The sequence below is a fragment of the Odocoileus virginianus genome, chromosome 33, assembly GCF_023699985.2.
Source record: "Odocoileus virginianus isolate 20LAN1187 ecotype Illinois chromosome 33, Ovbor_1.2, whole genome shotgun sequence".
Taxonomy (NCBI): domain Eukaryota; kingdom Metazoa; phylum Chordata; class Mammalia; order Artiodactyla; family Cervidae; genus Odocoileus; species Odocoileus virginianus.
In genome coordinates this window covers 17,312,949-17,336,014 of record NC_069706.1, presented here as the reverse complement: position 1 = coordinate 17,336,014, position 23,066 = coordinate 17,312,949, and the positions used below count along the sequence as shown (strand labels likewise).

The 23,066-nt window shown below is 43.8% G+C and overlaps 1 protein-coding gene across 3 annotated transcripts in view; it reads left to right on the top strand.

Moving 5' to 3' along the window:
* The window catches only part of PDILT (protein disulfide isomerase like, testis expressed), a 48,459-nt gene that overhangs the window by 7,024 nt on the left and 18,369 nt on the right, over positions 1-23,066 (top strand). For 2 of the 3 annotated variants that reach the window (XM_070460962.1, XM_070460963.1), the window contains exons 2-5: positions 100-308; positions 11,182-11,388; positions 19,942-20,075; positions 21,533-21,670. In XM_070460962.1, the coding sequence (XP_070317063.1) occupies positions 107-308; positions 11,182-11,388; positions 19,942-20,075; positions 21,533-21,670 (681 nt within the window). In that variant the 5' untranslated portion in view covers positions 100-106. The remainder of the gene's footprint in view (positions 1-99; positions 309-11,181; positions 11,389-19,941; positions 20,076-21,532; positions 21,671-23,066) is intronic. The other variant, XM_070460961.1, reaches the window with a different exon arrangement.

Here is a 23,066-nt window from a genome sequence, read left to right as displayed (position 1 = left end):
GGACTGACCTTTCAGGAAAGGAGATGGGGAGGGAGTGATGATGTGGGTCCCCACCACCCGTGGTGATAAGAGTCCTTGTTTTTTCTCCTGCCCTTGAAGGACAGCCATGGTGCTGCTCTGGATGTCTCTCCTGCTGGTAGCCTCTTGTGTCGGCACTGTCCAGGGCTCACCAAAGATGAATGGCAAGAAGGAGATCATTAACATGTCCCAGCCCTTGCATATCCTTGTGGAGGAAAACTTGATGGTGCTAACACCTGCTGGCCTGACTCAGATGCTGAACGAGACACGCTTCCTGATGGTGCTCTTCCGTGAGTGTCCCCCACTCCTGGGCAATGGGTGATGGGTGGGCTGAGACCTGCCCCCTTTCTTCTGGCAGCCAGAGGAATTTTAAGTATTGCTAAACAGGTGGCGCTGGTGGAAAAGAACCTGGCTGCCTGTGCAGGAAACGTAAGTGGCGTGGGTTCGATCCCTGGGTTGGGAAGATCCCCTGGAGAAGGAAATGGCAACCCACTCCAGTATTCTTGCCTGAAAAATCCCATGGGCAGAGGAGCCTGGCAGGCTACAGTTCATGGGGTCCGCAAAGAGGTGGACACAACAGAAGCAACTTAGCGCAAATACATGAGAACACATTTCAATAATAATTTAAAAAATAGCATCATCCTTAATTTCCAGATGAGAGTACTGAGGTCCAGAGAAATTAAGTCATTTGCAAGACGCTATTTCGCCTCTTCAGTCTTGATTTGTATCTGGCTCCTCTGTTCCACTGAAGGCAAGAAGCCAGGATTTACCTTCAGGTGTCTTTACCATTCCAAACCTTAGTTTTCTCCTCTGTAAAATGGGTATAAACACAAGCGCCACATTGGATTATTGTAAAGACAAAATAAGTTGTTAAGTTGCTAAATAATATTGTAAGTTGCTGGGACACAGTTATGGGCACTGTCTCAAGGAAGATTTTTAGATCATCAGCTTGAATTTTGCATGCCTACTTTTATTCTTCAGATTTTGCATCAGCAGGCATTTTGATGGAGGAAACAGACTTCTTTTTCCTGAGACATTGACACAGATCCATGTCTGTGCTTTGAGACAGGATGGAATGGATGTTCATAACAACTTTCACATAGCAAGCACTTAGAGTGTGGCAGGAACTGTCCCTAGAGCCCCACTAAATGTTCTCACATACTCCTCATAATTACCTGGTGTACTGCCACTATTTGCCTCCCTATTTGGGGACATTTCATAATTGAAATTCAATTTACATCTGCTCTTGAAAAACCAAGAGATCTGGAAGCCCTGGCTTACATTCCTATGATGTGACAGTTGGCTGCAGCTGAGTGACAATTTCCCCCTTGTGATCAGAAAAAACACACTTGTCTGTTTGCCGCATTCCTAGTCGGCCAGCCCCACATAGTCACACCCCTGCCTCACCCCTCTAGCATCTGAGTTTGTGCCTTCTGCCTGAAATTCAGGCCTCCCAGCCCCTTCCTCAACTCCTGTCTCTCCTCATTTGATACATTCTCTCTGAGTTACACCACTTCAGTGGGGTGGTCTTTGCATCAGCAGGCATTTTGTGCCAGTGACAGTATCAGTAGCTCAGTTACCCTGGATCCCATTACTTCCTCAGCTGACGTGTGCAGCCACTTCATAGCAACATACAACAAAAATGTCCTTTTTGTGCCCTTAACCTTCGTAGTTCCCAGGAGAGAAAATCTAATTGGGTCATTTTGCCTCCTTCCAACTTTCACCCTTATGGCAGAAAGTGAAGAAGAACTAAAGAGCCTCTTGATGAAAGTGAAAGAGGAGAGTGGAAAAAGTTGGCTTAAAGCTCAACATTCAGAAAACGAAGATCATGGCATCAGGTCCCATCACTTCATGGCAAATAGATGGGGAAACAGTGGAAATAGTGGCTGACTTTATTTTCTTGGCCTCCAAAATCACTGCAGATGGTGACAGCAGCCATGAAATTAAAAGACGCTTACTCCTTGGAAGGAAAGTTATGACCAACCTAGACAGCACATTAAAAAGCAGAGACATTAGTTTGTCAACAAAGGTCCGTCTAGTCAAGGCTATGGTTTTTCCAGTGGTCATGTATGGATGTGAGAGTTGGACTATAAAGAAAGCTGAGCGCAGAAGAATTAATGCTTTTGAACTGTGGTATTGGAGAAGACTCTTGAGGGTCCCTTGGACTGCAAGGAGATCCAACCAGTCCATCCTAAAGGAGATCAGTCCTGGGTGTTCATTGGAAAGACTGATGCTGAAGCTGAAACTCCAGTATTTTGTCCACCTGATGCGAAGGGCTGACTCATTTGAAAAGACCCTGATGTTGGGAAAGATTGAAGGCAGAAGGAGAAGGGAATGACAGAGGATGAGATGGTTGGATGGCATCACTGACTCAATGGACATGAGTTTGGGTAAACTCCGGGAGTTGGTGATGGATGGGGAGGCCTGGTGTGCTGCGGTTCATGGGGTCTCAAAGAGTCGGACACGGCTGAGCAACTGAACTGAACTGAACATGAAGTGTGCCTATTGTGTAAAGTTCTATCAAAATAATTTCAAGCCTCTGACCTCCATCCAGTTCAGGCTGTTAATGGTTTGTTTCCTTCAAAGAGTCAGAATGCACACCTGATTTTGCTTCAAGCCCATGGAGCAAGACCTAGGTGAGATCGAGCTTGGACCATTTTCTTTATAGGAGCCTATGAGCAGGACATAATTTCCACCTTACTGAACTACTCCTCCAGCTGGTTCCCTACCTCCCTCATCCACATCAAGACTTGGGTCACCACTTGGACATTTGGTTCATGGTTCTTTTCTCAGGGAAGAATTGAGAACTCTACGGCTGCTCTACCTGCTGTGGCTTGTGAGTTAATGGTTTGCACAGGTCAGCCGTCTAAGCCGTCTTCTCTTTTTTGCTGCAACCTTAATCCCTGAATCCTGGACCACCAGTGGAGATATTGAAGGATTTAGAGCCACACACTTTGCATGCACACACCACAACACTCATTTATGCTTCCAAAATGACACAGCAGGTGGACAAGCCTGGGTAACCTATCCTATCTGTGTGAGAATGCAGGACTCTGTCCACGACCACTCTGCTTTAATCAGGGCAGAAGGGCAAGATCATGGTTCTTTGGGATGTTGACGTTTTATAACTTAGGGATTGACATTGCGCCTGGGGCTATGAAGGGAGCCAATCCATTTTATAATCTTTAATTTTACCTAATAACAACCAATTTGAATACTTTAAAGTCTTCCCACCAGCAGGTATTTCAATTCGGTGAACACCAGCAGAGATGTTATCTAAAAGACACTCAAACTCATTTCATTTGAAAATTTGATTCCTTCAAATGTGCAGTTTAAATAAAAATGAATTCTTAAAAGCTGGCAGACCCTTTAAAATGACCTTTGGAAAAACAAATCTCTTAGGACGGACATTATAAAAGTTTTTTTTTTTTTTTCCAAGAGTAAATGGCTCTTTACAAAAAGGTCTTTCCAATATTGTCCCAGGGAAATACTGTCCTGGTAACTATCAAATCCTTAGCTGCTGCCCAGTTTCTCATTTCTCCAAGGACTTCAGGTTCAAGAACCAACACTCAGAGGCCTCTTTTCTCTTGAATATTTCACACATCTTAATGTCACATGTGTCCAAAATAGACCTCAGCATCTTTACTTGATTTGCTTTTTCTCATATCCTGTCTTGATTGACAGCATGGCTATCTTTATAATGTCAAAGTCAGAAATCCTAGATCATTCTTGACTCCTTTCTAGTCTCATCTCTAATCTCTCACTGAGTCCTATTGAAACTACCTCCCAAAGCCCTCTGCAATCTCCAGTCCTCCCCATTCCCCCCGCCAACTGCTGTAGTTATGACCTCATCATTCTCTCCCTGAACCACTGTGGCATCTTCTAGATCAGGGGTAGGAACTGGGCCACACAGCAGGAGGTGAGTGGTGGGTGAGCAAGCAAAGCTTCATCTGTATTTACAGCCATTCCTCATTATTCACATTACTGCCTGAGCTCTACCTTCTGTCATGTCACTGATGGCATTAGATTCTCATAGGAGCACAAACCCTACTGTGAATTATACATGCAAGGGGTCTAGGTTGTGTGTTCTTTCTGAGAATCTAATGCCTGATGAGATGAGGCAGAGATCCTAATAAATCAATTGCTTGCAGACTCATCAAAACTCTATCAGTGAGTGGCAAGAGACAATTAAGCTGCATCTGGGGACAGACTTTATAGTGGCAAGTGAGGTGAATATCTTCAATTGTATAATTGCACCTTGGTGGCAGACTTTAAGTCAGAATCCGACACTTATTTTAGTCCATGCATGGCCTGCCCGTGTTTTATTTACCACTTCTGTCTCTGCCTCTTTTCCACACTGGGAGTTTATCTCAGTCACAGTTTTGGCAAGCTCACAAGCTAACTCTAGCCAAAATGAATAAAAAAATGAGTGTCACTGGGGAGCTTCTTTGAAAAGAGGGAAAGACTAAATTATGCGATAGCAGAATATTCTAAGACTGCCAACAAAAAGAAAGCCTCATTTACAAGAAAATATCAAGAGACTTATGTTATAGGCTCATTGCAACAGGTGATTTATATTCTCTAAGCTCACTTTATATAGCGACCAGCTATCCAACAAAGCCATGAAACCTTCAAAACTGCTTTGCCACACGGAGACCTAGCATGCTGCATTAAAAGACAAGCCTTTGGAGCTTTTCAAAAGAAAAAATGTGAACAGGAAGAACAGAAGTGATTATTGAAGGCCACCACGCCTTCAAACACGTCTGCACTGACAGCATCGTTCTTAGAGGCTAAAATGCACATCTGATTGGATCACTCCCTAATTGAAAATCCCAAAGTCTCCAAACTCCTTAACATAGCTACAGTATCCTTCGCTTGATTTAACCCAGGCCTACTTTTCCATTCCACTTGAAGTCTGTGCTCTACACCCTGAGTGTGGCTACCCGGTTGGTCACACTGGCCCTGGCCTCCTGGCCTTTACACTTGAGGTTCCCTCTAACTACAGTGTCCTTCCTGACCTTGTTCAGTTGGATTGTGAGGTTTAAGTTCATGAAGTTGCCTTGTCAAGAGGCTGTGTTTACCTCCCTCCCACCTAGGCTCTGGCATGCTCACTCAGGGTTATGAAAACTCTGCTATTCATAACATTTGCCACACTGCTTTGAAACTGCTTTTAAACTTGTGAGTTCCACAGGGGACAAGGGTCAAAACTGATTCATCTCTTGATTGCTAACATCTAGGATTGTGCCTGGAGCACAGTAGGCTTTTGGAGATGTTGATAAATAAATGAGCTTTCCTTTGGTCCACAGTGTTCTCCACAAAGGAGACAGGAGAAAAGGAAAAGCTACATTTAGTGGAGGAGACAGGAGAAAAGGAAAAGCTACATTTAGTGGAGGAGGCCAAAATGAAACTTAATAGGAGCTGTTTCTAGGTTCATTAATCAGTCTTCCCTAAGGCAGAGGTGGCAAGAGTCTGCCTTGGGAGCAGATTAGATGATGTAGATGGTATAGTAGACTAGGATGGTGATGAGGATGGCAATGATGGCGATAATGGGGCAATCATCATGATGAAAATGAGGAAGACCATTTACTCAGACCTGTATTCCAGGCACTGGGCTTGTTCCCATTGTCCCTGTCTTATATTATGAAGTAAATAAAGTCTCAGAAAGGTTTAGGATTTGCCCAAAATTATACAACTGGTAAGTGATGAGGCCTGGATTTCAGACCAGGTCTAACACTCAATTCTTCTTAAACAGTACTGATAATAGAAGCATTCATTCATTAAACATTTATTGAATATTTATTATATGCCAGATCTATTCTAGGCACTGAGTGGTAAGCCAGACAGACAAACATCCTTGCTTTATGGATCTTTTATCCTGGAGAAGGGAGTGAAAATGAAAGTGAAAGTTGCTCACTTGTGTCTGACTCTGGGAACCCGTGGACTATACGGTTCATGGAATTCTCCAGGCCAGAACACTGGAGTGGGTAGCCTTTCCCTTCTCTAGGGTATCCTTCCAACCCAGGGTTCGAACCAGGTCTCCCGCATTGCAAGCGGATTCTTTACCAGCTGAGCCACCAGGAAAGCCCAAGAACACTGGAGTGGGTAGCCTATCCCTTCACCAGCGGATCTTCCCAACCTAGGAATCAAACCAGAGTCTCCTGCATTGCAGGCGGATTCTTTACCAGCTGAGCCACAAGGGAAGCTCAGAGAGAGGAGACTCAAGATAAAATGATCCAGAAATGAAAAATGTGGGCTATCTTAAGGGTAGACGTACTATGGAGAAAAATAGAGCAGGCCCTTAGGAAGTACAAAGAGTGGTGCAAGTGGGGCTGTGGTTACGTGCAGGGTAGCCAGAGAAGGCTTTCCTGTGAAGATGGAAATTGAACAGAGACCTGAAGGCAGTAAAACAGCAACCTGAGAAAATTTCAGGCAGAAGGAACAGCAAGTGCAAAGGCCCTGAGGTGGGAATGGGCAAAGTGGCTAAGCTGAGTTGCTGAAGAGAAAAGTAGTGGGAAATAACATCAGAAGGGTAAGGAGCAGATCTGTAGAGTTTTATAGACCTTTTCAATGGTCAAAGAAACTTGCTGGCTGGACCCTGAGGAGCTGGGATTTGGAGACCATTCTGAAGTCCTTACACCTATGAGCACCGTAAAGCATCCTATGGAATGGTGAGAGTATTGTACTCATGATCCTTTTCCATGCTTGATCTTGAGATTGGTCTAAAGTGGGGTTTCTCATCTTTAGCACTGTTGACATTTCTGCTGGCTAGTTCTTAGCGCTGTCTCTCTACGTATGTGTGTGTGCATGTGTGTGTGTGTGAGATGGCGGAGGAGGGCGTCTTGTGCACTGTGGGATATTTACATGTGACAACCAATAATGCCTGCAGATAGCGCCCAATGTGCCCTGTTGAGAACCACAGTCTAAAGAAAGGCAGACTCCAGCTCCCTGTGCCCGGAGCTAATCTCCAGTCCCTACACTCACACCTCCCCCAACCATCAGCCCCTCCCCTGACCCACATCCTCTGCTCCAGAAAGGGAGCATGGGGTTACCTACTGAAGACCCAGGCAAACATTGATTCTAGGTCCATTAGCCATTAACACATTTACACACTAGGCCCACTGTCGAGAGCCACTGCCAACTCTAACGGGACCCTGGGTGCCATTTGCTCAACCCCGAAACCCACGAGAGAGCCACAGAATAGGCCTCAGCCTTGTTTTGGATGGCTTGTCACCCTTGTCTTCCTTTCCCCAGGAACCAGATTTGCTGAAGATCCTGAAAACTACATAGGCTCCTTCCTCCCCAGAGAACATCTGGTCAGAGCAAGACCATGAATTTCCCCCCTGTTACCATAATGCTTAATGTTTATTGGGCACTTCTGTATCAGAGCTTTGCATACCTTGGCTTACTATGTAGGCTTATTCTAAGGTACCCCCATTCTGTAGGTGAGGAAGCTAAGATTCAGAGATGTTTGAAAAACACCTTTCCTGGACCACAGGTACTGTAAGCGACCATAACTGTCTCTCATTTATGAGACCCAAGGAAATCATGTTCACTGAGTATCTAGTATGTGCCAGACAATGGACCCTCGTTAGAACCTGAAGAGGGCTAAAACTGAAGGAGCTCCCAGCAAAGGGCTCCCTGCCCATCCACAGTCCTCTGGGCACTGCTTTGCCCAGGTTCCAATGTACAGCTGAATTGACTCCATGCCCCATGAGACATAGTCACCAAGACCTGAGGATGTATGCATTCATTTTACCTTTACACGCTTGGCATTCAAGGATTCAGAGGTAAACACTGATTTGCAAATTTTAAAAAGATAGAAACTAGTGAACAGGACTGGACATAAAAAGTATATTTGTTTCTCCAGAGTCTATCTGCTCTGATATGAACCACCCAGAGCAGGGGAGATTGGAAACTCACCCCTCCAGGGAAAAAGAGTATTTTTTCCAGTCTGGCTTGCCTACAAGGTCAGTTAGAGCATGGAGTTTGGAGTCAGCCAGCCTTGGAGCTGAGTCTTGGCCTAATGCTTACTAGCTGCGAGACTTCTTGGTTTCTGTTTCCTCATCTAACATTCCTCACCTGTAATAGTAGATGACTATCTACAATAGTAGATGACTCCTAGGCTTATTCTGAGGACTAATCAAGATAATGCACATAACACTTAGCAAAGTACTTGGCATAGTAAGTGACCAATAAATGCTGTTATCTTGTTATCAATACCACCATCATCATCACAATCATTAGCATCATCATCACTGTCTTCATCCTTCTGGTTGCTCAGGTCAAAATGTCAGAGTCATCCTTGATTTCTTTCATTTACATTCTACCTCCAGTCCATCAATAAACCTTGTCAGTTCCTCCTTCAAGGCCCAGTCGAGTTTCTGACCACTTCTCACCCTCTCCTGATTCAAGCCATTAGCATTTCTTACCTGGATTATTACAGTGGCCTCCAGCTGGCCTCCTTTTTTCTCTGTCATCTAATCTCCATGTAACGTTCAAAACAATCCAGTAAAAATGTAAGTCATCACATCTAACACTGCTCCAAAGCCTCTAGCACATTTCCACAAGCTTCAGAGGAAAGACCAAAGTCTATTCAGTGGTCTACAAGGTCTATATCAACTGACCTCATCCCAGTTTATTCTGCTCCAGACCCCATGGACTTCTTGTCATTCCTCAGACATGTTGATGTTCTCTTACTTCAAGGCCTTTGCTCATATGGCTCCTTTGCCTGGAACTCTCTCTCTCCTGTGAGTGAGCACACAGCTTGCTTCCTCATCTTCTTCAGTATTTATTAAAATGTTCCATCCTCTTCTCAGTGAGACCTCCTTTTACCTCCCGACTTAAACTCCATTCCCAGACATTCCCAACTTCCATATCTGTTTGTTTTTTCTCCATAGCACTTAGCATCTAACATAGAATATAGCCTGTTTCTTTACTGTCTACCTTTTTCAATGAGAGCAGTGATTTTTATCAGTCTGTTCATTGTTAAGTTCTCAATACCTAAAATACTTCCTGGCACATGGGAGATTCTAAAAAAGATTTGTCAGATGAGTGAATGAATGAATCCCATTACTGTAACTAGTAGGTCCCATCCATCCAACTCTCACACCCCAGTGGTCACAGTCTCTTTCTCTAACTTCCATGCTAGACACCAAAAAGCACTGGGCTATGGGTGGAACCTCAAAAACTCCAATGTTTGGACCATCATTCCAAGTGTTTCTCTTGTCCCACGCTTAGAAACTCAGATTTGGATGTTATGTCTATCAGCAGCCCTGAGTCAGGCATGGCCAAATCCATGAGGAAGCCAGAGGAGAGGCCTGAAGGCCAGAGCTGCTAGCAACAGGCCAACCCCTGCTGGTGGTGAGGGATGGGGTGTTGAAGGCAATGCTGGTGACAAAGCATGCAGTGGACAGGCACTCTACAAGGGAGGCGAAAGGTCACACTTCCTGTCCATTGATTGAGAGTTTAATGAAAGTGATCATTCACATTTGGGTTCCATCACCGGAGCAGTGTGCTGACTGGCAATGGGGCATGTGCCAGTTGTCCCAGGCCTGGCTTTCTGGGTTTTGCTTTACAAAAGCGCTCTCTCTTGTACTTGGAACTTGCCCATGGCAGTGGAAGTGACTTGCACTGGTTTTAAGTGCTCCAGATGGACAAAGGAGTTTGAGGAATATAAAGCATTCTGGCTTAAAAGGGAATCAATGACCCCCTGCCCTGGCTCAACCCACCTGCTGCAGACACTGGGCTGTGAGAGCCAGCAAGGGGCCTACAGTCTCATGACATTGTCAGGAGGAAGGGAGACAAATGTGATTGCCTTTCAGCCCCTCCCATTTAGGCCAGGAAGTCTTCTACTGCTGCTGCGATCGCATGCTAGGCCCCTGGGGCTCTTTCCAGAAAAGGGCCCCTCACTTCTTCTAGCCCACTGCCCAGCAATGTGAGAGGCCAAGGAATCCTGATCAATAGTGTCAGGTTTCTTCAACACTCTGGACCAAGGAGATGAGCTGGGTGGATAGGGGGTCATCATAACCTCCCCCCATCCCCTTACCCTTCTCACATCTGGCCTCCTTTTCACAAGCATGTCCCCTGCTACATTACATGCAGATACGCAGAACCTGTCCTGTTAGCTCCAGGAACTTCCACCAGATGGTGCTCATTCTCCCTCTCTCTCCATGCCCCACCCACCCACTTCTCTCTCTCCTCTCACCCCGCTCCTTCTCACTCTCTCTCCCTCTACTATGATTTCTGATAGAATTTTTACCCTAATAACAGTAGTAATAAGAAGGCATTATAAACTGACCAAGTGCCAGGCCTGATGCTAAGGACAGGCCCAGTGGAGGTTAGAGAGCAAGCCCCCAAGTCAGAGAGAGTGAGTCCCATCTTGCTGCTCCTCCTATTGCCATGCAGCTTTGGGCAAATAAGTCATTTCAATCATGCAAGAGTTTCCTCCTCTGTCACAGTGAGATAATAAATAATAGCCATACATACCACCAGAGAAGCTTCGCTGGTGGCTCAGATGGTAAAGAATCTGCCTGGAATATGAGAGACCCAGGTTCGATCCCTGGGTAGGAAGATCCCCTGGAGAAGGAAATGGCAACCCACCCCAGTATTCTTGCCTCGAAAATCTCATGGACAGAGGGGGCTACAGTCCATGGGGTTTCAAAGAGTCAGACATAACTGATTGCATCTAACACACACACACACACACACACACACACACGCACACACACCCCATAGGCGTACTAGGAGGATTCAGTGGCTTAATCCCCATAAACCTCTTAAAAAGTAATAAGCAGTATATGATTGATTGTTAAATCTTTTGACTCAGCTTCACAAAGCAACCACTATTTCCCCACTTTATTGATGAGGCATGTGGGTCTTTAAGAAATTAAATTGCCCAAAGTTGTATTGTTTCCAGTGTTGCTGAACCCCAAAAAAACCTGATTCATATCTCCCAAACTGATCAGTTTCATGAACTGTGATATCCTGTCACATTTCTGAATCTACCCATTAGCCTTGGAGCATGATAAAAACCCAGGAGTTAAGCAGGTCTTAACTTTTTAAAAAAAGCCTTAACAAAGGCTTAAACTTAACAAAGCCTCCTCCTTGGGAGATGGGATGGAGGAGAGGTTCTAGTGAGTTCTGTCTTCTTATTGGCTCTTTCAGATAACCCATCCTCAAAGCAATCCAGGAGCTTAGCTGAGGAGCTGGGCAAAGCCGTGGAGATCATGGGCAAAGGCAAGAATGGGATTGGCTTTGGCAAAGTGGACATCACAGTTGAGAAGGAACTTCGGAAGGAGTTTGATGTCAAGACGGCCCCAGAGTTGAAGCTGTTTTTTGAGGGCAACAGATCACAGCCCATCAGCTGCCAAGGTAATGGTATTTGTGTGTCAATCAAAGGAATGCTAACTATGGAAACACAAAAATCTGTATTTCAGTGGCTTAACAGAATTATAAGTTTATGTCTTGCTTGCACTGAACCCAGTTGTAGCAAGGTTGGAGGTGGGGCTTCTGGTCCACACAATCTTTCAAGGACCCAGTCCCTTTCAGCCTGTGACACTGTCCTCCCCCAGGACCTCCGATTCTCTGGCTGTTCCCTCTGGGTCTGGCCAGAAGTTGGTGCTGGGAGGCAGAGGAGTGCCACCAGTAGGGTCCATAGCCCAGACCTGGAGGTGGTGAATATCACTTCTATTCTCATCCCATTGACCTGAATTCTGCTATGTGGCTCCACCCAACTGAAAGGCTGAAATATGGCCCTGCTCTATGACCATAAGGAAAAAAATAGATTTTGGTGGACATGTACTTACTTCTACCATATCTGAGCTGGTGTGCCCTGGAGGCACACGAGATGGCGCAGTGAGGTACATGGTTTCTAAACTAAAAAGACCAGAGTGAGTTTCCAGCTTACCTAACTCCCCACTCCCACTGCACTCCCACTTTAGAATGATCTTGATGCGGTCTCAGCCAAGGAAGCACTGACTGATCAAAAGGGAAACTGGGAGGTGCTAGAACAGGGTGAGTGTGGAACAGGGTGACTACTAAACTAGAAGCTAAAGCTTCTGTCACCATCCATTTCATTAACTCATTCACCCACTTATTCCATACCTTTTTATTAAGAACCTAACATGTACCAAGCCCCACCTTTTAAAAATATTCATTTATTTTTATTTATTTGGCTGCACTGGATTTTAGTTGTGGCATGTGGAATCTAGTTCCCTGACCAGGGATTGAACCCAGGCTCCCTGTATTAGGAGCATAGCGTCTTAGCCCCTGGACCATCTGAGAAATCCCTCAAGCCCTATCTTAATGTAGGGGAATTTTGAAGAATTTTGTGCCTCAGTGTGATACATAATAGGTCTTAATTTTTAAAAAGTGTTAAATATATGGAGAAGCTAAAGGTAAAGGGGAAAAAGGAAAGATATATCCATTTGAATGCAGAGTTCCAAAGAATAGCTAGGAGAAACAAGAAAGCCTTCCTAAATGAACGAAGCAAAGAAACAGAGGGAAAAAATAGAATGGGAAAGACTAGAAATCTCTTCAAGAAAATTAGAGACACCAAGGGAACATTTCATGCAAAGATGGGCACAATAAAGGAGAGAAACTATATGGATTTAACAGAAGCAGAAGATAGTAAGAAGTGGCAAGAATACACAGAAGAACTATACAAAAAAGATCTTCAAGAGCCAGATAACCACGATGGTGTGATCACTCACCTAGAGCCAGACATCCTGGAGTGTGAAGTCAAGTGGGCTTTAAGAAGCATTACTATGAACAAAGCTACTGGAAGTGATGGAATTCCAGTTGAGCTATTTCAAATCCTAAAAGATGATGCTGTGAAAGTGCTGCACTCAACATGCCAGTAAATTTGGAAAACTCAGCAGTGGCCACAGGACTGGAAAAGGTCAGTTTTCATCCCAAACCCAAAGAAAGGCAATCACAAAGAATGCTCAAACTACCGCACAATTGCGCCCATCTCACACACTAGCAAAGTAATGCTCAAAATTCTCCAAGCCAGGTTTCAACAGTATGTGAACTGTGAACTTCCAGATGTTCAAGTCGGATTTAGAAAAGGCAGAGGAACCAGAGATCAAACTGTCAACATCTGTTGGATCATCAAAAAAGCAAGAGAGTTCCAGAAAGACATCTACTTTGTGTGGATCACAACAAACTGTGGAAAATTCTTAAAGAGATGGATGCCTGCTTTAGAAATCTGTATGCAGGTCAAGAAGCAACACTTAGAACTGGACATGGAACAAACAACAGACTGGTTCCAAATTGGGAGAAGAGTACATCAAGACTGTATATAGTCATCCTGCTTATTCAACTTATATGCAGATAACATGTGAAATGCCAGGCTGGATGAGGCACAAGCTGGAGTCAATATTGCCAGGAGAAATATCAATAACCTCAGATACGCAGATGACACCACCATAATGGCAGAAAGTGAAGAAGAATTAAAGAGCCTCTTGATGAAAGTGAAAGAGGAGAGTGAAATAGTTGACTTAAAACTCAACATTCAACTAACTAAGATCATGGCATCCAGTCCCATCAATCATGGCAAATAGATGGAGAAACAATGGAAATAGTGACAGACTTTATTTTGTTGGGCTCCAAAATCACTGCAGATGGTCACTGCAGCCATGAAATTAAAAGATTCTTGCTCCTTGGAAGGAAAGGTATGACCAACCTAGACAGCATATTAAAAAGCAGGCATTACTTTGTCAACAAAGGTCCGTCTAATCAAGGCTATGGTTTTTCCAGTGGCCATGCATGGATGTGAGAGTTGGACTATAAAGAAAGCTGAGTGCAGAAGAATTGATGCTTTTGAACTGTGGTGTTGGAGAAGACTCTTGAGAGTCCCTTGGACTGCAAGGAGATCCAACCAGTCCATCCTAAGGGAAATCGGTCCTGGGTGTTCATTGGAAGGACTGATGTTAAAGCTGAAACTCCAATATTTTGGCCACCTGATGCGAAGGGCTAATTCATTTGAAAAGACCCTGATGCTGGGAAAGATTGAGGGCAGGAGGAGAAGGGGACGACAGAAGATGAGATGGCTGAATGGCATCACCAACTCAATGGACATGAGTTTGGGTAGATGCTGGGAGTTGGTGATGGACAGGGAGACCTGGCTTGCTGTTGTTTATGGGGTCGCAAAGAGTCGGATATGATTGAGCAACTGAACTGAACTGAATGTGTAGATAAATGGATAGATGGATGTAATAAAACTGATGAACACAGAAATGCCCAACACAACGCTTCCTATATTAGTAGAGTGTTCCCATTGTATACGTTGAATGATTGAATCACAGAAAACTGAGCCTGTCTTTTGCAGGGCCCAGCATTCAGCATGTTTGCAAAAATCCTATTTGAGGGTGGTTGCAAGAACCAAAGGGGCGGAGTGGAGAGGCCACCATGTGCAGGGGCTGCAGGCTGCCTTGCGGCTCTCAGAACGGACACAGAGTATGAGACACACAGGCCGGACTTGCACAAGAGCCTGCCTCAGGGCAGATTGCATAGAAGACGGAGCCTCCTCCCAGCTGGTTTGTAGGAGGGTGGTGCATGAGGGAGTAAGAAGAGAAAGAGATGAGGAGAGAGGAAAGGAGTGAGAGAAACAGTAAAGACTGCTGCTTCCTATGCATTGATAACCCTCCATGGCTACCCCCTGACCTAAGTGAGGAGCCCTTTGTGATGTGTTGGTTGAGAGGAGGGCTGTGAAAAAAATAAAAGCCCAAAGTTACTTTGTTAAAGTACATATCTGCTCATGGAGTTACTCAGCCTCTTGGGATGCCCTCATATCCTAAAGGACAGGTGAGGTCCAACTCCACTTAAGGGTAAAAAGGTTATAGCATAGCCACTTCAAGACTGTCTGAGCCCTCTTTGTGCTGGGAGCCAGTGCCTGGAACCTCCTCGTCATTCAGGAAGTGTCACCATCACCTCCTCCAGGAAGTCTCCCCTGATTGCCTGGGTCATGGTGCCTGCCCCGTTTCTGTGGTCCCACAGTACCTGTCCTTCCTTCTCAAAGATCTTACCTCTCACCTGAGAGCACAGGACAGAACCCAATCTCACCTCCTTTCCTGGGGTTTCTGAAAAGGCTACCAGAGCTGGTTGACACTGTGACTTCAAATCCTCACTATGTACCTGAGGAGTAGCCACTCCCTCCCATCAAATTCTGATTTCTTCATCTGTGAAGTGTGGATTGCGAAGATATCTACCTCGGAGGGTTCTTGGGAAGAAAGATAAATGCACATGTCTGAAGCATTCACTGTGTTGCAGATACTGTTCTAGGCCCCTCTCAGATGTCATGACAGTGTAGGAGGTGCTTCTACAGGTGGGGAAACTGAGGTGCAGAGAGAGGAATAACTCTCAAGGCTCCCCAGCTAATAAGCAGTGAGATTCACAACCATTTTCTCTAAAGGACCAGAAAGTAAATATTTCAGGCTTTACAGGCCAGTCTCTGTTGAAACAATTTAACTCTGCTGATGCTCTGAAAAAGGAGCCATACACAAACAAACAGATGTGGCTCTGTCCCAATAAAAATAACTTATAAAATTAGATGGCTGGTCAGATTTGGCCCATGGGCTATAGTTGACAGATCCTTCCTGCATATTGTTCTGTCCTCTAAGTAAATGGCAGATGTGGTTATTATTGTTGTTCAGTCACTCAGTCGTGTCCAACTCTGTGACCCCATGGATTGCACTATACCAGGCTTCCCTGTCCATCATCAACTCCCAGAGCTTGCTCAAACTCATGTCCATTGAGTCAGCGATGCCATCCAATCATCTCATCCTTGGTCATCTCCTTCTCCTCCTGCCTTCAATCTTTACTCACATCAGGGTCTTTTCTAATGACTTCGCTCCGCATCAGGTGGCCAAGGTAATGGACCTTCAACTTCAGCATCAGTCCTCCCAATGAATATTTGGGGTTGATTTCTTTTAGGATTGACTGGTTTGATCTCCTTGCAGTCCAACGGACTCTCAAGAGTCTTCTCCAAAACCACAGTTTAAAGAATGTGGTTATTATTATCCTCAGACTATTACTTTTCTGACCCTAGTCCAGGGCCTGGAATGCTTAGGGTTTTAATGCATATTTTGTGTTTGAATGGGGTGGTATTAGAAGGTCCCCACCGCAGTAGGCTTGGAGTAAATAAGCCAGCTCTAATTTGTACTAGGCTTAACCATCTCCTTTCTCATTATGACCCTTAGCCAGGGAAAGAGGCAATGGGATACTGGGATGCAGTCAGGGCCCGGATTTTAGGATTAGCACTAGCTGTGAAAACTTGAGGCAGCCTTGATCTGTCATTTCCTAAAAAGAATGACTTGTGCCAATTCTGCCACTTGACAGGACTTCCTGAGCCAAGCGGGTGATGGTACTTTACTGGCCTCTTACACTGTGACTTCTATGAAAACTTCCCTCAGATGCAGGTTGGGTTTAGTCCTTGTTGAGTCAAATTCAGGTTCTCCTCTGGTCTCCAAGGACTGATGGTAGGAGACTTGGCTTTGACCATTTCCTTTGAGGGAGGGAGACTCAGGCTGCCTCCAGGCCCTCAATTAATGATGCATTAACAGCTTGTGCCTGGAAATATGCAGCAGTGCGACGGCCCCAGTTAATTATTGACACAACATTCACACCTCAGTTGTCACTGTGTCCTCTGGCTCAGAGCCGAGCAACAGGAAAGGCACCCGCATAGCAGGGACAGTGCCCAACACTCAAAAACAAACTGTTTGCCAGGTTCAGAGCTATCTCAGTCCCATGGGGTCCAGGGGGCCAAGTGGAGTTCATCCATCCCAGAGAAGAGGGTTCAAGATCAAGTTCCCTCAAACAGAGTTGTCTAATGATTCATTCACCTCGTTCATTCATCCCATGATTTCCTGAGCACCTATTATGAACCAGACATCACAAGATTTAGGGGGAGGAAAACTTTTCCTTTCTTCCCTTCTAGGTTCTTTGGGTGGTCTAATAATTAAATTGACATAAGAGAGATTAACAAAAGAAAAATTAATTTCATACGTACAGGAGTCCCAAAGATTTGAGGCTAAAAAGAAGTGATCAAAATAGTTAGATTTTATATCTTTTAGACAAAGAAACAATAAAGTTGTGAAGAATTGACAAGAAAAAAGGGGTTGGGGCTTGGGGAAGAAAATTAGTGAGGAAGTAACCAGGCTTGTTTATATAGCCTCCTTGACCTTAAATCCCTATGAGTGGTAATAAGGATGTCATCTATCCTGCTAGTATTGGGATGGTACCGCCACATGGGAGATTTATTTCCTGCTTTCAGAGGGATAAGGAAGAGTCAGAACATCTTTTTTGCACAGGCTGTTTCTCAAGTACCTTTAATTCAAAATAGTATGCCAAAGTAGGAGAATTGGAGGTGGCATATTCTGTTCTCCCTCAGGACCTACTGAGAAATTTAGCAAAAACTCATAACCTCAGAAATCAGATTCAATGAAGAAAATACAACAGGTCATAATACAGAGAATGATTGAAAGGAGAGTAGGAAAAGACCAAACTGAGGATTAAATAGGCCGGATGAGATGCACTTGAGAGCTGAGAGGAAAGGACAGCCCAGGCAGAGGGACTGGGGGATGCCAAGCCCGGGATGCTAGAAGGCAAATGTATGACTGGAGTGTGGACTCAGGGAGAAGGTAGCACAGAGGGAGATCAGAGCAAGAGTTCTGATGACCTGAAGTGCAAACTCGTTTGGAGGGATTTTATTCACCTTTTTTGGTATTTTCAGAATTTCTAAGCTAATTTCTTTCAGGTCACTTAAAAAAATAACTTTTTCAGGCAAAGCCTTTAGGAGAAAGGTTTTTTTTTTTTTCCCCCCCATGATGTGAGGCTCTTTCTTCCTAAAAGATGGCTTGGACCACTGTGAAAATAGAATCTTAACCTCAGGCTGGTATCTGGGTTGAGGGGGATGACTGCTGTGAGTCTGACCATGGTCTGAGGACGACATAATGTCTCCCCACCCACTCTGTCCCTTGGAACTACCACATCATCCTCTTATGAACTTTCAGAGGCCTGACTCACCGTGACTTTTTTAATAGCCTAATCTGTATCTACTGAAGCTGGACATTGTGTTCCCATGACCAGAAATTCTTCTCTTGGGCATGTACCCAACAGAAGTGCATATAATGTGCCCCTGGAGACATGCCCAAGAATTAATTCTTAACAGCCCCAACCTGTAAACAAACCAAGTGCCCATTAATAAGGAATGGATAAATAAGTCATTCACATAACAGAGTGCTACACAGCAGTGGGAATGAATCTCAAAGTACAACATGGAGGAATCTCACATGTGCAATGAAGCCAGAATCTCAAACACATACTGTGTGACTCTGTTTATATGCAGTTCAAGAACAAGCTGTTAGAAGCTAGGATAATTGTCACTTCTAGTTACTTCTAGGTGAGAGTAGGGTAGAGGCTGGGAGGGGGCACATAGGGACTTCTAAGGAGCTGATAATTTTCTATTTCTTTATCTGGGTGGTATTTGCACATGTCTGTTCATTTTATGAAAATTTGTCAAACTGTATATTATAATTTGTGTACCTTTCTCCACGTAAACATACTTTAGAGATTTTTTAAAGGCCTAATGTTCTTAGGAAAGGTAAGTAAAGACCCTTAGTGCCCTTTTCTGTCAATTTAACAATAACGTCTTTATCAGACAATTTAGCAACTTAGTGTGCATTCCTCAAGCCCCAGGCTGCAATTTCTCCTGCCACAGGGCCTTTGCACAGCCTGTTTTCTCTGCCTTTCCTTTTCTAGCTGCTTCCTGTTAACTCCTATGTATCCTTCAGTTTTTAGCTCATAAGGGATTTCCTCCAGGATTTCCTCCTCAACTTCACAGTGTAGGTCATGTATCTTTTCTACTGGTCCACAGAATTTTGCTTTTTAATGCTAACTTAGGATGTGATCACATACTTTTTAATGCAGTTATTTGACAATTATCTTCCTCAACAGAGTGAGAGCTGCATAGCAGAGGCAAGGTCTTATTTCTGTTCACCATTTTATCCCCAGGGCCAAACACAGCACTCTAACATGGCACTCCAATGCATATTTATCAAATGAATGAATGAGTGAGGGAATGAATCATGAGAGAAGGAATAAAGGCCTTTTTATGTCATACAAAGCAACTCACAACTAACATTGCTCTAGCTCATAAATTCATTTTAAATGATCCATTCTATTCTATAACAGTCTTTGACAGAAAATATTTTAATTACCTGCCATCATATAACATAGATGATCTTAGCAAGCACAGTCCATTTGTAGCCTTGTGTACATTTTGGCAGACTATTATGTCTCCCAGATATGGTAGATGTGTCTCAATTTTAGAAGCTTTCTGTATGCTTGGCATTTCCTATATGATAGCTGAGAAATGGAAGTCAGGATCGATGAACTGAGAGGACATCCATGTCTCAGCTAAGGAATGGGAGACACAGGGAGATAATGGAATTTTCCTAAGGGTGCAGAACTAGCTGGTCTTTTTATTTACCTTAAAAATTTTTATGTTTTAAAAAATAAATCCAACTTCCTTTCACTTTGAACAGTGAATAAGAAAGCACGCTGGGCATGCTTCCTCCTGGGTTTGATTCCCAGGTTCACTAGTGGGGTGGCCAATAGCAAGTTGAAACCTCAATATGTATCCCATTACTATTAACTATTACTATTACCATAGTAACCTTAATACATGCAAAATGCTCAGCACAGTGCCTGGTCCTTGGTAAGTGTTTGGTAAAATTTAGTTGTTATTAAAGTTTACATCCTTGGGCGTCAGGTTGAGGAAGAGAGGAAGAATTGACCTTGGCTTTCAAGGGGTGGGAATCTAAGGCAAGAGGTTTCTACTCATTTAACTTGGAGAAGACAGGCCTTATTCCAGTTCAAGGGGAAACTTCTGTGGGATCCATTTAATTGTACCTCTCTCTCCAGGAGTGGTTGAATCTACTGCCTTGGTTGTTTGGTTGAGAAGACAAATTAGCCAGAAAGCATTTCTGTTCTCTGACAGCAATGAGATAGCAGAGTTTGTGAATTCCAGGCCCTTGGTCATCGTTGGTTTCTTCCAGGTACTGCATTCAAGAGTTGGGAGGTGGCTTCTCAGTTGCTAAGGATTCCTGTGTCTGGGAGGGAGGGTGGGGTGAAGAGAGGTCTTCCATTTAGGTTAATTCCATGCCCATTCTTCCTTTTTCAACGAGTGGTTTTCTGGGAAAACTGGAAGGATAAAAAATAAAGAAAAAGTGGAAGCTGAAATGGCAGGAGGAGCTAACCACAAAGGCAGACAGTAATGGGGAGAGAGAAGAGAAGAGAAGATTAATATATTTTGAACTGGTTTTGATAGCATAACTGATCTTTTTGAGGTCCACTTAGAACATCAACAAATAATAAATGATTTTCAAATTGCCCTTGCTTTTGGAGAATGAGTTTCTTATACATCTTTGCTCATTTCCTATAACTTTGATGACTCCTCCCTTTTTCTGAGCAGAAATCAGAACTTTGGGGTTATAGTTATACAGGGGGAGAATTTCTACTTTTTTTTCTCTCCCATATTGCATTTTGACATTGTTTTTGGCTGCAATTTTCTTTCAAGCTAAAGAATGCAGGCTGAAACTACAGTCATATCTTAATATGAAGTTCATATTTGCTACTACATGTTTAATCACATGTTTAATCACATGTTTAATCTTCTGAAGGCAATTAAGGACTGTGTGTGCATGTATGCTTAGTTGCTCAGTTGTGTCCAACTCTTTGCAACCCCACTGCCTGTAGTCTGCCAGGCCCTTCTGTCCATGGGGTTTCTCCAGGCAAGAATATTGGATTAGGTTGCCATACCCTCCTCCAGGGGATCTTCTCAACCCAGGGATTGAAACCAGGTCTCCTGCCTTGCAGGCAGATTCTTTACCATCTGAGCCACCAGGGAAGCCCATTTAAGGACTAAATGTTATTAATAAAAAGTCTCAACAACTGTGTTAGTACAGCCTTCACCCTCATACTTGGAAAATGTCAAGTTTATCAATTCTCTCTATTTATCTCTGTGGATTTGCCTATTTGGGCCTTAGTCATAGCCACAGAGGAGAAGGCAATGACAATCCATTCCAGTACTCTTGCCTGGAGAATTCCATGGATGGAGGAGCCTGGTAGGCTGCAGTCTATGGGATCGCAAATAGTTGGACATGACTGAGCGACTTCACTTTCACTTTTCACTTTCGTGGATTGGGAAAGGAAATGGCAACCCACTCCAGTATTCTTGCCTGGAGAATCCCAGGGACAGAGGAGCCTGGTGGACTGCCGTCTATGGGGTGGCACAGAGTCGGACACAACTGATGCAACTTAGCAGCAGCAGCAGCGTAGCCATAGGAGTATTCTGGGTATGAAACATCCATGAAGGTGGATTTAGGTAGCCTACCAAAACCACAGAACTTGGAAAGGTGAAGAGATGAGTTAGTCACCATTTTCACCCTGTCCTTAAAATTGCCAGACATTTTGCTTTCTGTCGAAGCCTCATCAAACATCTCTCCCCAAATAGGACTTAGAGGAAGAAGTAGCAGAGCTGTTCTATGATATGATCAAAGACTTTCCAGAGCTAACGTTTGGAGCGATATCGATTAGACATGCCGTTGGGCGTTACCATGTCACCCTTGACAGTGTTATAGTGTTCAAAAAGGTAAGACTTGAGTTTTATTGCTAGTGAGGGGTCTCTAGTTCAAAATCATGAACCATGCATGGGCTTTGGGTGTAAATTCTGGTTCTGCACTTGTGAACTAAGTGGTATTGACCAGTTGGTTTCTGGGAAATCAGTCTCTAGACATCTTTCTGACCTTTCCAGCCACTTCCCATTGGGAGCGCCTCCTTTCTTTAACCAGTAAATGCCATTAATTAAGCCTCAGTCTTCTGCCCTGCATTTTCTTCTGTCCTTCCAAGCTTCCCCATCAATCCATATACCCATGATTTACAAATCTCCATCTCCAGCCAGACTTCTCTAATCTACAGACCTTTAAATCCATCACCAGATGTCTCAACATGGTCAAGCCTAAAGTCATGATCTCCCTTCCAAATCCTCTTCTGGTATTTTCTCTCTCTTTTTGTGAATAGCAGAAACATTTATTCCACCCAGCAGTCACTAAAGAAAAGTGAAGTTCAAAAACATTTCTTTTATTATCTTCTCAGTTATAAATAAAAATAGGCATTTTTATCAAAGAAGACATACACATGGCACATGAACACAATACAAATGTTCAACATCATGAATCCTAGGGAAATGCGATCATCTCATAGTGAGATGTCACCATCACTCCCAACTCCTCTGTAAACAGAATCAGAACACCTAGGCATCATTCTAATACCTCCCTCTTTTCCATCCCTCCTAACCAATCCATCATCCCAATCCCATTGATTTTTCAGTCTAACGCTCTCCCAACTGAGCTATTTCGGCCACTTCCCATTGATTTTTAAATTTAAAATATTCCATGAATCTATCCACTTCTTTCTACTGCTACCATCATAAATCAAGTGACCATTCATATCCCACAGCCTAGTGCAATATACAATCAACTGGTCTACCACATTTTAGCTCATCCTCTAAAGAGATATCTTTTCAAAATTAAAATCTGATTGCTATTTTTCTCCTTCTAATTGAAAGCCCTTTAACAGCTTCCTATAATTTTTAGGATAAATATGAGTTTTTGATGCGGCCCTCAAGGCTTTCCACAGTCTAACCTATATTACAAACTTTCCTCCTCTCCCTCTCTGGGATCTGGATCTGAGCCGTTCAATACAGCAACCACTAGTCACATGTGACTATTTACTTTAACATTAAAATTTTAGTTCTTCAATCAAACTAGCTATTAGCAGATAGTGGCTACTGTATTTAATATCATTGATTTACAGAGCAAATCCATCATCTCAGAAAATTCTACTGAAGTGTCACTTTAGATTCTGTAGTTTGGTTCCTGGAATATGATTTATTCCCTCCCTACACAACACTAAATCCTTACAATAACCATATAACTTAAAGACATGGCTCAGAGAGGTTAGGTTACTTGCTCAAGGCCACACAGGAA